Source organism: Panulirus ornatus, chromosome 34 (assembly GCF_036320965.1).
Source record: "Panulirus ornatus isolate Po-2019 chromosome 34, ASM3632096v1, whole genome shotgun sequence".
Classification (NCBI taxonomy): Eukaryota; Metazoa; Arthropoda; class Malacostraca; order Decapoda; family Palinuridae; genus Panulirus; species Panulirus ornatus.
Genome location: NC_092257.1, coordinates 16,380,847 through 16,394,379, shown reverse-complemented (window position 1 = coordinate 16,394,379; position 13,533 = coordinate 16,380,847). Strand labels below are relative to the sequence as shown.

The 13,533-nt window shown below is 45.3% G+C and overlaps 1 protein-coding gene across 2 annotated transcripts in view; it reads right to left on the bottom strand.

Annotated features, from left to right (window-relative positions):
• Positions 1-13,533, bottom strand: part of LOC139759939 (calpain-A-like) — a 39,276-nt gene that overhangs the window by 3,998 nt on the left and 21,745 nt on the right. Inside the window, exons 3-12 of one of the 2 annotated variants that reach the window (XM_071682592.1) lie at positions 10,484-10,603; positions 9,404-9,541; positions 8,748-8,879; positions 7,973-8,166; positions 7,187-7,361; positions 6,014-6,049; positions 3,684-3,856; positions 2,642-2,819; positions 1,742-1,853; positions 660-778 (exon numbers count right to left, since the gene is read on the bottom strand). In XM_071682592.1, coding sequence (XP_071538693.1) covers positions 660-778; positions 1,742-1,853; positions 2,642-2,819; positions 3,684-3,856; positions 6,014-6,049; positions 7,187-7,361; positions 7,973-8,166; positions 8,748-8,879; positions 9,404-9,541; positions 10,484-10,603 — 1,377 coding nt within the window. The remainder of the gene's footprint in view (positions 1-659; positions 779-1,741; positions 1,854-2,641; positions 2,820-3,683; positions 3,857-6,013; positions 6,050-7,186; positions 7,362-7,972; positions 8,167-8,747; positions 8,880-9,403; positions 9,542-10,483; positions 10,604-13,533) is intronic. The other variant, XM_071682593.1, reaches the window with a different exon arrangement.

Sequence of the window (13,533 nt, the reverse complement as noted above, 5' to 3'; positions counted from 1 at the left end):
CTGAAACTTTCAAGACTCACTGTCGAGGTCTTACATAGCCCTGTAGACACCAGTGTGCCCCCTGGTCCTGTAGACCTCCCAGCTCGTCCTGTAGAAGGCTTCTTGTCACTCACCCTGTAGAAGGCTCCTTGTTATTCACCCTGTAGAAGGCTCCTTGTCACTCACCCTGTAGAAGGCTCCTTGTCACTCACCCTGTAGAAGGCTCCTTGTTACTTACCCTGTAGAAGGCTCCTTGTTACTTACCCTGTAGAAGGCTCCTTGTTACTCACCCTGTAGAAGGCTCCTTGTTACTCACCCTGTAGAAGGCTCCTTGTTACTTACCCTGTAGAAGGCTCCTTGTTACTTACCCTGTAGAAGGCTCCTTGTTATTCACCCTGTAGAAGGCTCCTTGTCACTCACCCTGTAGAAGGCTCCTTGTCACTCACCCTGTATAAGGCTCCTTGTCACTCACCTTTTGGAAGGCTCCTTGTCACTCACCCTGTAGAAGGCTCCTTGTTACTCACCCTGTAGAAGGCTCTCTGTCACTCACCCTATAGAAGGCTCCTTGTTACTCACCCTGTAGAAGGCTCTTTGTCACTCACACTGTAGAGGGCTCCTTGTTACTCGCCCTGTAGAAGGCTCTTTGTCACTCACACTGCAGAAGGCTCCTTGTTACTTACCCTGTAGAGGACGAGGCCGATCTGGAGCATTTTCACGCCCATGTTTCGATGTGATCTACGATGCTCCTGCATGACAGCGACCAGGACGCTGGACGTCCCCTCACTTTCCTCGTCCGAATCTAAGAGAAAATGTAGATTTCATATTCGAGTTCATCTTGTACCAGCAGGTGAGGCTGGGTCTGCAGGCAGGAGTATGTGATGGTGAGGGATATAAATGCAAGGGTCTTGGAGAGGGGCAGTATGTATGCAATCAACAGAGGGTGAGAGAGCGGGGATGGGGGCCCTTGAAAAGTGAAAAACTGAAGACGCTTGTAAAGGAGTCGACATAGATTGCACGTTGCAGGTCACACGAAGGTACAATATCGAACCCCGCAACAGGCCAGCTTTCCCGGGGGTATGTTAGACGTTCCTGTGGGACAGGAAAGAAATGGGACAAAATTGTCACTAATAATCTCAGTACCATGACCTGAACACACTGAGGAGTGGGTCACTAATACCTGCCACTGATATAGGATGTCACCTCCTCCCAGTGACTCTGTGTAGTTATATCTGCCCCTACTATGGGATGTCATCTCTCCCAGTGACTCTATACCACTGTGTGGATATTCTATTAAACGTCTTGGGTGTTGGACCAATTTCTGTAGTGACATACGTTGATAATATGAAGATCATAAGTTAGGGACTTTTACAGGAATTTGGGTAAAGTTGATCAAGACACCACCAGGCGTTAATTAGACAATCTTTACGGTAGTTCTCAAGCCACTTGGGATGTAATTGACCAACCACTGAGGTCATGGGCCTAAATAACACATACAACATAGATAAACAGAATCTGGATTCCTCAAATTCTTCATCCTGTGTTACAGCTTATGTCAACAAAAACTTATCTCTCTCACAGGTCCCCCAGCGAACACACATTGTGACTAAAAGTGGTGCTGTCCTAGATATATATAAAGGCATAAATTGAACGAAGAATATATATATATATATATATATATATATATATATATATATATATATATATATATATATATATATATATATATATATATGAGACGAGCCTGGTTCACATAGTGACTCACCTGTCTCCTCTATAGTCAGAAGATATTGTGGGTTCGTAGCGAACTTTTCGAAGTCGTTTCTGCTGCCTCCCGCGCTCTTCCCCTTCACCCACTCCCCTTTGATGGCTTTTACCTAAATGAACGAAAAAGGAAAAGAAAATAAGGCTTGGTATAGATAAAGGAACAAGGAACGTCTTGATATTACCCAAAATATAGGGTTCAATATTGTGTGTTTCAGAGTTTCGAAGCCTCTTTTTGTACACTGATCCATATTTCAGTGTTTGTGGTCTAAGAAGTGTCGAATTTGGTCATTTATCACTCATCAGGAAGAGATCTGTGGCTGATTTATACAGTGACCGTGTTGTTTGCTGAGGTCGCCTTCCACTTGGTACATAGAAGATCAGACTCTGAGTTAAGAGCACAGGGTGTGTTCAGAACGCAGCTCACTGGGGCAGCAAATATGGCTGAAACAGTTCACAGGAAGAATGTGCGATACGTGTACACACGTCAGCTTGTACATGTACACACGTCAGCTTATACATGTACACATCTCAGCTTATACATGTACACACCTCAGCTTATACATGTACATTCGCCAGCATCTAAATTGTTCGAAATGATAGCAGTAGAAAGACGTAGTGCAAAGCACGAACAGAGATAGTGGAGAAGAGACTGTGGTCTAAACGGAAATAGCTAGTTGAATGCGACAACTTAATTATATTGTAACAATGGTGCCAAACTACTAATCTCATCACCGTCACGGGACCTCCCTTCCTCACTCCTGCCTTCTCTTCTCCACCATGGACCACCACCACCACCGCCACCGCCACCAGCGCCGCCACCATCCCCACCACTAGATCCTCCTTTCTATTTCCCTTCCTCTCTCTCTCTCTCTCTCTCTCTCTCCCCAGCGGCCCTCACCTGTCCGACGTAGTCCACGGTGCCGTCCTGGTCGAAGTCCGGGCCGATGGTGCAGATGGAGACCTCCTCGAACTGGTCGCAGAAGTCCTCATAACTCATCCAGAACTCCCCGTCTGAGAGGGCCGTCCGCCCCAGCTTCTTCCTCTGCTCCTCGGACACGCCCATCCACTTCTCGTCGCTGTGGGGGAAGAAGACGAGGGGAATAAAAAAAGGAGGGATGGAGGAGGAGAAGGAGGAGGAAGAGGAGGAGGAGGAGGAGGAGGAGGAAGAGGAGGAAGAAGAGGAGGAGGAGGAGCAGGAGGAGGAAGAGGAGGAGGAGGTTAAGGAGGTTAGAGGTACCTTATGTGACAGGGAGAGGAAGAGGGTATAGAAGAGGTAATGGCGGGATCTAAGAAGACACCGAGACACGAAGAGTAACCCCATCGCATCCAGATGATATGTACGTTATTATCTACCGTCGTTACGTAAGAGCTGAACGACTACAACCCTATTTATATCCCCTCCTTATTCTTCCATTTTGGTAAGCACTTTTATCAGTTTATTATCAGCCTTGGGCTACAGAATAAACTTGTTAATTACCGTCATTAAACCCTGTCCCATTATCGACACCATTGTTCGGGAAGGAGAACTAATTACCCTAATTGTCAAATGGCCATCTATTGTTATGTTATCAGTAGTAATTATTATTACAGAATTATCATTCCAACTTTCTCTCAGCTGCCACCTTTGTTGTCTCAGGGGTTTCTGACACCCTCTTGTTGGCACGGCCACCACCCCAGTGGGCCAGAAATGATTGGAGGCTTTTCTGACACCGAACCATCAGACTAAGTTGCCTCTCCAAACATCACTCCTGGGGTTTCTGACCCTCCCATGCTGGACTAGTCACCGTCCCACTCATCACCGCTTGGTCAAGCGGGCGGGGGTCGGTTTTGTTTCTGACCCCCGTTCACAGCCCGCAGAGCCAGAGGGCTGGTTTCTGACACCACCCTCCCTCTCTTTGGCCTGCCGCTGCTGACCGACCTGTGGGGTATCTGACACTCACCTGTCACACCAGTCGCCGTTCCACTCGGCGCTGTTGGCCCACGGGTTTCTGACGCGGATCAGACAGATGGAGCCCATGTCGTTGTGGTTCACGCGAGCGACGCCGGTGACCGTATACGCGTGGCCTTCCACCAATCCATGGTCGTCTGTCTTGTACGCCATCCGCCAGTCGCCCTGGTGTGACGTCACGTGGAGAGGGAGAGAGAGGGAGAGAATGTTACAGCGTCAAAGGCTTTCCCAGTGTACGCAGAATGAGTACACGACACGGCAAAGCATTTTAAGAAGGGGGGGGGGGGTCTTCTTGCCAACGCATCTGGTTTACGCATGCGTCACGCCAGGCCAACCTCACCCCCCTTACCCCTCCGGTGTTGTGATCTGTGGTGTCCACAATGGCTCTGTCGAGAGCAGGGTTCGATGCCCGACGCTCGGCGAACCGTAACTTCATTAAATGCCTCAGAAATGATGTAAACACTGAAGCTATGACACACACACACACACACACACACACACACACACACACACACACACACACACGTTGTCACAGTACTGTCATACTCTTTGTGTCATGACCTTTGGTTCAGATCACATGTCATCCTATACGTAGAAGGTGATTACAGGTTGACTAACTACCAGGGTCATTAAGGCCGTCAACCCCAAACTACATCCACCATCCTCAGTCATCCATTTAACACCTCCTTCTTCAGGTGATGAATGTACTAACAAAGACCATCTATACACTCCCCCCAATGTGCATGTTGATACTGTGTTAGATTCAAGTTAGAACCACAAGTAAAAACAAAAGATGAGCACCTTCGCCAAGTGGTCATTATAGTTCTTATACACACCATCACTTGATGTTTTTTTTCTTGTCATTTCTTGTAAGTTGAATGCATTTCTTGATAGTAGATAGTAGATTTACGATATGATGGTGGAGTCATGGTATAATGGTAGATTCATTTATCTATTTACTGATCTACCCATTTATCTATTTATTCATCTATTCAGGAAAAAAAAAACATGAGGCTTCAGAGATTTATATGTATCCATAACACAAAACTGAGTCGGAACCAAAATGGAAATCGAAGCAAATGTAACGAAACAGCTTCGAATACCAGGACAGGGAGATCCGAATGAACCCAGACCCCACAACACCGGAGGGTATAGACTGACTAACTTACGAGCGCTACTTCGAACTGGATCTTATCTACGTGGGCGAACAGAGATCTACGCCATCTATCTACGAGGACAAGTGATAAGGAACTACCTTGGTGACCTAGAGACACCGATGAAGATAAGATAAAAGGTCTGCATCAAGACGCAGGAGGAGGAGGAGGAGGAGGATGAAGAACGTGGTCAAGGAGGCCTCGGAGGCACCTCTGTCACTCACCAATCAGGGGCAATCTGAGCGGTGGCGATAGGCTAATGAGAGGAGGGTTTCTGATGACGACGGGATGCTAATGAGGTGGGGGTACATTGGCGACGAGGAAGAGGAGATGAACACGGGGGGATGGACAGTGGGAAGGCATGGGCTTAGACTGTGCTGTGATGAAGGGAATGTATTACGGACCGACGAAAGGATGAAAAAATACGACCAAGTACTCGAAATGGAGCGAAGGAGACGTGCTAGAGATGTCGACGTCTTACACGAAGCTCTGTGTGTACTGCTCTACGTGCTCTACAGTGAGTGCTCTCGTTACCTAGAGCAGCGAGCTGGTCTAAGCTGTGGAGGGACAGCAGGGTGAGGAGAGGGGAGGCACTGGGGTTGGGTGTGGGGACAAACCCCTCCCCCCCCAAAAAAAAAAGCTTGATGGAAGGAGCGGAAGCCATAAGCTTAATGGGAGGGGCGGTGAGCCACAAGTTTAATGGAAGGGGTGGGATCTGCAGACTTAATGGGAAGGGGGTGGGAACCAGAAGTTTAATAAGGGGGAAGGAAGCCACAAGCTTAATGGAAGGGGATAAGAACCAAAGCGAGGGTTAGGGCTACAGCTTAAAACTGGGTCGTGTAGGAGAGGGATAACAAGTCAAAGGGAAACGGTAGCCAAAGGGGTAAAAAGGGAGAAATTAATGGAGACAAAGGGCTTTTTGGTCCCAAAGGGTTAGAGGAAGAGTCGGAGTCAAAGGCCAAGGGAAGGTTAAGGGAAGTTCAGGGGGAGCTAAAGGGTTAAGGGAGGGATCAAGCGGAGCTAAAGGGTTAAGGGAGGGATCAGGGGGAGCTAAAGGGTTAAGGGAGGGATCAGGCGGAGCTAAAGGGTTAAGTGAGAGGGATCAGGCGGAGCTAAAGGGTTAAGGGAGGGACGGGGCAGAAGGGCAAATGTAGGCACCAATTCTTACGTCATCATGCCAAAGGGGTTTCCAAGGCCGGTCTTTCTGTGGGAAGAACATATGAATTTCAGCGTTATATACTGAGAGAGAGAGAGAGAGAGAGAGAGAGAGAGAGAGAGAGAGAGAGAGAGAGAGAGAGAGAGAGAGAGAGAGAGAGAGAGAGAAGAGAGAATCAGTAGTATGTATAATCTTTTACTGAAATTAATCATCTAACATTACATAAAATTGCTCTTAATCATTTTTTGAAGAGGAAATTACCTTTGATAAAGAAGAATGAGATAAAAATACACATTTGATATATATATATATATATATATATATATATATATATATATATATATATATATATATATATATATATATATATATATATGGTGATATATTCTATATGAATGATTTACCAATAGTGATTCATTAATGATATTAATTCAGTTATCATGAGACTTCCACTTAATCATTATCCCTTCTTGCTGTTTAGCTGTGAGGATAAATATGCTTCATATTAGCATATAAAGCTATTGATGCTAATAGCTACATATGCTAAGTATTAAGGACATAGAGTTTATGAGCAGTAAATAAGATGTTTCCCATATCTTCACAAACATAAAATCGACTTAAAGATAAATGCTTTCCAGTGGTGGACATATATCTGTATTTTTTTTCTCCATATCTAACAAATCCTTAAGATGTTGAGCGTTCTGTTGTTAGTATATATATGTTGTTAGAAAACGAGGGTTATGATTAGGTTTTTTTTTTTCGCCATTTGAGGATACGTTCTGTCTGTTCGTTTGACTGGGAAGCAAGAACAAGAACTGGGAAACTCGATCCATGAACACTTCTGCGTCTGTTCTCTTTCTTCGTTGAACTAGAAAACCTGGTTTAAAACAGCGTTTTCTGATCACGAACGTGTCCGTTTTCTTTCATTGAGCTAGAAAACCAAGCTTAAAAACACCGGGAATGTCTGTTTTTTAAACATTTCTCTTTTCGTTCATATCGAATGAACCAGATCGTTTCCGTTTTCTTTTAATAGATTAGAAAACCAGGCCTTAGAAAATGGAAAACTTTAGAAAATGGGAATTTCTTTTCATGAACGTCACCGTTTTCCTTCATTCGCAGAATAGGGGAAACTAAGTTTAAAAAACAAGAAATGTTCTGCCTCACGCAAGACAGGTCACCCCTCACCTTCCTGGAGGAGGTGATGAAGGCACCGTGGCGGGAGGCCTTCAGGAGAAGCCTGTAGAGTTTCTTCTTGTCTGGTGTGTCTTCCATGTCGAACCTCTCGGCCAGCCCGCCTGTGAGGTCCACCATGGCGTCCATGCTCTGCCCTCCTCCCAAGGCCTCGTACGACCCGTGCAGCCTGCAGAGAGAGAGAGAGAGAGAGAGAGAGAGAGAGAGAGAGAGAGAGAGAGAGAGAGAGAGAGAGAGAGAGAGAAGGAGGGAGAGGGAGAGAGAGAGTGAGTCTCGTCATCACTTAAGCTTTCAATGTTGTTTATCCTCGTTTTCTCACAAGGGTTAGTCTTTATTCATTTTACTGATGAGCCTTTTTGCGTCTCTTCTAGTAGCTATAGTTAAAGAGAGTGGGATGTTACTCATATGTCTTAGATCTATCTCTGTCTAGCACAGGTCTATCTCTTATCTAGCATCTATTCATCTAGCACAGGTCTATCTCTAGGACCTATTCATCTAGCACAGGTTTATCTCTCTCTAGGACCTATTCATCTAGCACAGGTCTATCTCTATCTTGAACCTATTCATCTAGCATAGGTCTATCTCTATCTCGCACCTATTCGAACACAGGCCTACCTATGAATCACCCATTGCACTCCTACCTCTAATCAAACCCGTCATTCACCCACCACAAACACCACACACTCCTCCTCCTCCTCCTCCTCCTCCTCCTCCTCCAAACTCACCCGGACGTGTAAACCTCATCCCATTACTCACCAGTCATCAACATCTTGGACTCACTTGGCATAGGCCTTCTCCAGGAGTGCCACCCAGAACTCGCACGGTTCCGAACTCCTGGCGAAGATGACCTCCCCTTCCTTCGTCGGGAGTCGGTCGTCCACACACACCAAGACCCATTCCCCGAACCTCCAGAATCGACAGACGATCAAACCCGTGTAGCCATCCCCAGACAGCACTTGGTCGGGAGGGATGACCTGGTTGTTAGAGGAGTTGTTAGTGGGGTTGTTAGAGGTCTTAGGCCCACCAGTCCTTCGAAAGGCATTCATTAAGACATGGAGTGTGCTTGTGTGTTCGTACGTGTTGCTCTCGGAAGTGGAACGAACTTAGAAACATATTGAATGAGATGAATGATAATGGAATACAGGGAGAGGGATGTTTTAAGATGACATTTTGGCACTCAGTCATTTCATAGTTTCATACATATTCATAAATCCTTATGTATAAATCCTTGTGTATTGAAGAAAGTAGACGTATTTGCAAGTACGTATGAATAAGTATGAGCTCTTAAACATATCGTCGCATAAATTGACATACAGACAAAATAATTCAGTCTAGAGTGTACTTTATGTGTTTAGGTGAACGATATACATAAACACCAACATTCACTTGAAACATAGACAAACAACATATACAAACATGTAAACACATACGTACATACATATATTTATGTGATATACAAAACAGCACACATTTGTAGACATATTATCATCTCTCTCTCTCTCTCTCTCTCTCTCTCTCTCTCTCTCTCTCTCTCTCTCTCTCTCTCTCCTCTCACCCTTTCTATCAGCTTCGGGTTCCTGGCTACGGCGGCGCACGAAGACAGGAACCAGCAGTCTCCCAGGGCACCTTGCACGACATCCCTCCTGCTGGCGCCGTCCACGAACAGCCGGGGCTCCTCCTGCAGCTCCTGCAAGTGTTGGTCGCTAGGAAAGGGGAACGTTGGGGTTATAACGCGACAGTGTCGGTGGTAGCTGGTGGTTGGTGGCCTTTTTTTTTTTTTTTACGTCTTTTTTGTGTTTTTCTTTTTAAGGAAATGACAAATGGGATGGTGTGGAGGGGGTTGACGACCCACGTCACTTCACGTCAAAAGTGTTGACGAGTGTGCGTCTAGAGAGACAGAGGGAGAGGATATATAATATATATATATATATATATATATATATATATATATATATATATATATATATATATATATATATATATATATATATAGATAGATAGATAGATAGATAGATAGAGAGAGAGAGAGAGAGAGAGAGAGAGAGAGAGAGAGAGAGAGAGAGAGAGAGAGAGAGACAGAAAAACGGGTCCACAGATAATAGAAAGATAGAGGGAGGAAGGAAAAAAAGGGACACACACAGACACACACACACACACACACACACACACACACACACACACACACACACACCAGAGGAGGAACCTACTCACGTATGGCCTCCTCCACACGATCCCCGTCTCCACACAAGTGGAAAAGAAGATGGAGGAGTTCTCGGCGGGGAAGTCCTCGTCGCAGTAGTACTCCTCCAACGCTAGGTTGTTCCTCAGATTCTCGACGGCCTCCGCCTCCTGCCGAGACAAACACGTCCTCTATGTACGAGACCTTCAAGGGACGATCGACCACGGGGAGTGGAGACAAAACTCCTGTGTTAACATTATACTCGGTTCTTAGGACGTTCTGTCCATGGAACCTTTAGAAGTCACGGTTGTCCCAAACGCGTCAAGGATTTGAGGCGTTTCCAAGTTACGCAAACGGCCCTGTTGTCCTCCATTGACACTCGGGCAGTGCCAGCCAACGCCTGTGAGGGGCTGTGCCTCATAGATACTCAGTGGTTAAGTGGCTTGTTTGAGACACTGTGGATAATAAATACTCAGTGGTCCTGTAAGATGACCTAGATATAAAGGCGCTGCCACTGGGAGACGCGAGAGTATAATGGTGACAGTTTCATCTTCTTCCTATTTTCCAATCATTATTACGTACACTAGATAGGACTCGAACCCCAGGAATATATTAGTATGGAATCGAGGACGATACCTCTTGTCCCTGTAAACTATCTCGAGTAGAAAAGGCCTGGAACGACCATGTCTCTCAGAAGACTGTGTAAGAAGCAAGAGAATTTTAGTTAAGCGAAGGAAGACTTCGTTAGAAGTGAGGACCTGACTTATACGAACGGGAAAGTTATATATATATATATATATATATATATATATATATATATATATATATATATATATATATATATATATATATATATATATATATAACGCTGATGGTTCTTTATGTATATATATATATATATATATATATATATATATATATATATATATATATATATATATATATATATATATATATATATATATATAAAGAACCATCAGCGTTTCATTTACGAGAGATTAAAAAAGTACCCCGCTCTGGAAAATGAGATGTACCCTGATGCTTTAGAAAACGTGGGAAGGTCAGAAGGTCCCCCAAGACTAGAGAACCATTCAGGAGCATGGTATACTCACTATGACTCCCAGACGCCCGTCCTCGAACTCAGACTCTGGGAGTTCGAACGCGCCTTCCTCCCCAGTCTTCGGTCTGTCCTTGGCCTCCTCCATCACGTTCACGGGTACCTCCTCCAACACCTGCAGACAGGAGAGGGGTAACTCATCACTCTACGAAGTGACTTTCACACACTTACACACACACACACACACACACACACACAGGAACACTAGATTCTCTCAAACAACTACACGATCCACAAATACTTGGGCGACACAATTATACATCATTTGCTTCGCCCAAACAAACATCATCTCACCCACACAACGCCTAACTGACACAAATCAACAAACAACATTATACACACGAAAGCCCCTGATGTCACAAACCATCGCCAGATAATTCAAGCAATCAAGCACCAGACACACCATTGCCAGTAATTCATTCATACAAACAACATTCTTTGTTTTAAGCAACTAATGACTCGCATCACAGTTCAAAGATAAACCAGAATATCTTTTAATTCCCACGCATCCTTCTCATGCACCCGTCTCATGCACCCGTCTCATGCACCCGTCTTATGTACCCGTCTTACAAACCAGGTAGCATGCGCCCGTCTCATGCGCCCGTCTCATGCACCCGTCTCGTGCAGAAATGAAATAAGCTCTCCAGTATTTGCATAATGAAACAGAGGAAGTTGCGTGGCCTTGTATTTATCGACTGATAGGGGCTAGGTAAAGCTATTCTACATTATTCTCTTTTTTATCTTTTTTATTCGTCACGCATTTTCATACTTTATCGCCACGTCCCGGGCGAGCGAGGTAGCGTCGGGAACACACAAAGAAATGTCCTCATTCATTCACATACAGTCTTTAGCTGTCATGTATAATGCACTGAAAACCACATCCCCATGTTCACAACCAGGCCCTACAGATATTGCCGTGGTTTCTCCTGATCGTTTCATATTCCCTGGTTTAGTCCAATGACACCACGTCGCCCCCTATATACCACATAAATCCAGCTCACCATATCCTGTATATCTTCAGTCCCCAAACCCTAAAATTTTCCACCGCATCCTTCTTTTTCCAGTTCGGTCTCCCCTTCTACCTTGTCCCCTACACACAAACATAAACACATTGTCAACCTCTCTTCACTCATCCTTTCCATATATCCCAAACCATTTCAGAACACCCTGTTCATCTTTATCAACCATATTCTTCTTATTACCACACCTCTCTCTTTACCCTGTCATTTCTTTACTCGAACAATCCTCCTCACCCAACGCACTGTCCTCAAGCATTCCATTTTTACATATTCCCCGTCTTCACTACTTACTCAGCTAGAGGCCACGCCTCGTATCCATGCAACACCCATGCAATACCTTCTGGACTACCATACCATCAAACAAACCTATCTTTGATACACACTGACAACGACCTCCCTTTCTATACTCACTCAAGGCGCTCAGAACTTTAGTCCCCTTACCCACCCTATGGCTTACTTCAGCTTCGATATTTCCATTCGTTGTCACGTCCACTCCCAAGTATCGAAAACCCACGACTTCTTCCATGTTCTCTCCATTTCAAACTCACAGTCCAACTAACCTGTCTCTCTCTCTCTCTCTCCACTGGCAACCCTGATAACCTTGCTTCTGTTCACATTTACCCTCAAATTTCTCCTTTCACACAGCTCACTCCTTGAACAGTAAATAAAGATAATTATGTGATTAGGTTTAATGGCTAAATTTATCAGTGGCCATGAAAACGATGATGATTGGTGGGATTCAAGGGTGACGTCATGGTAAGGATACATTAGACGAACGGTGATTGGTGGTTGATAGTGACGTTGTGAGTATACCGTAGATTCTAAAGTTAATAATGACAACCTGTAAATCCATTAAACTCTTTGGGGTTGATGGCAACTGTTATAAAGACGTCACGAAAGAGAGTAACATCAAACCCGGAGTGTCCAGTCTGAGTATGTTGTTAGTGTGTATGTGTGTGTGTGTGTGTAAGGCCGAGGAAGAGGAGTGATTGGAGGAAAAGCGTCAGAAAATAGGAGGGTAACATGCTGAAAAGGTGGAATATAGGAAGAGTAAGAGAAGGTAAGTTATCTACGCCTTTGTTTTGCCTCCTTTGAGACTTGAGGAGCAAGTGAGAGCTGTCCACAGTCTCACCTGCCTAGCTATGTTGCTTGGAGCAGCCACCGTCTCGTGACACCTGGCAATAATTTCCCCGCCGTTTGATGATAACGTTACGTGTTCACAGTGAGTTTCCCTTCTGATATACAGCTTTAGCCTCTGGGATTTTCCGTGCCAAGAAGACGATCAATTATCTAAAGATCTGACGTTGGCTGGTTTAGCTGTCTGGTTCTTACACAGGAAATTGGGATGAATAGATCTGCATTGCGTGTGATGAGAATTAAGTTAATCCTTTATCACGGCTGCACGACCGCTGAGCAAGACTGTGCGATTCTTGAGCACGACCGTATACGACCTTTGAGCACGACGGCACGACCCTTGAACACGACGGTGCGACCCTTGAACACGACGGTATACGACCCTTGAGCACGACGGTATACGACCCTTGAGCACGACGGTATACGACCCTTGAGCACGACGGTATACGACCCTTCAGCACGACGGTCCGACCCTTGAACACGACGGTATACGACCCTTGAGCACGACGGTATACGACCCTTGAGCACGACGGTATACGACCCTTGAGCACGACGGTATACGACCCTTGAGCACGACGGTACGACCCTTGAACACGACGGTGACTCTTCTTCAATCATGGTATACCCTCAAGCGGGCGGACCCCTTGCAGCACTCAATATACACCCACCTGAAACCACACCTCCCCAGGCATGTACGAGTCACACTTTCTCATCTGCATTCCCAACATCCCCTCATCTCTCCAACACTGACAACATCACTTCAACATATCTCAAGAAGGTCCTTCACGCCCACGAAACAGCTACGACAATGATGGACACACTACACTCCTACATCTCCACCACATTGCTACCAGTATGTAAAATTGGACGTGTTTGCGAGTTATGTATTTCC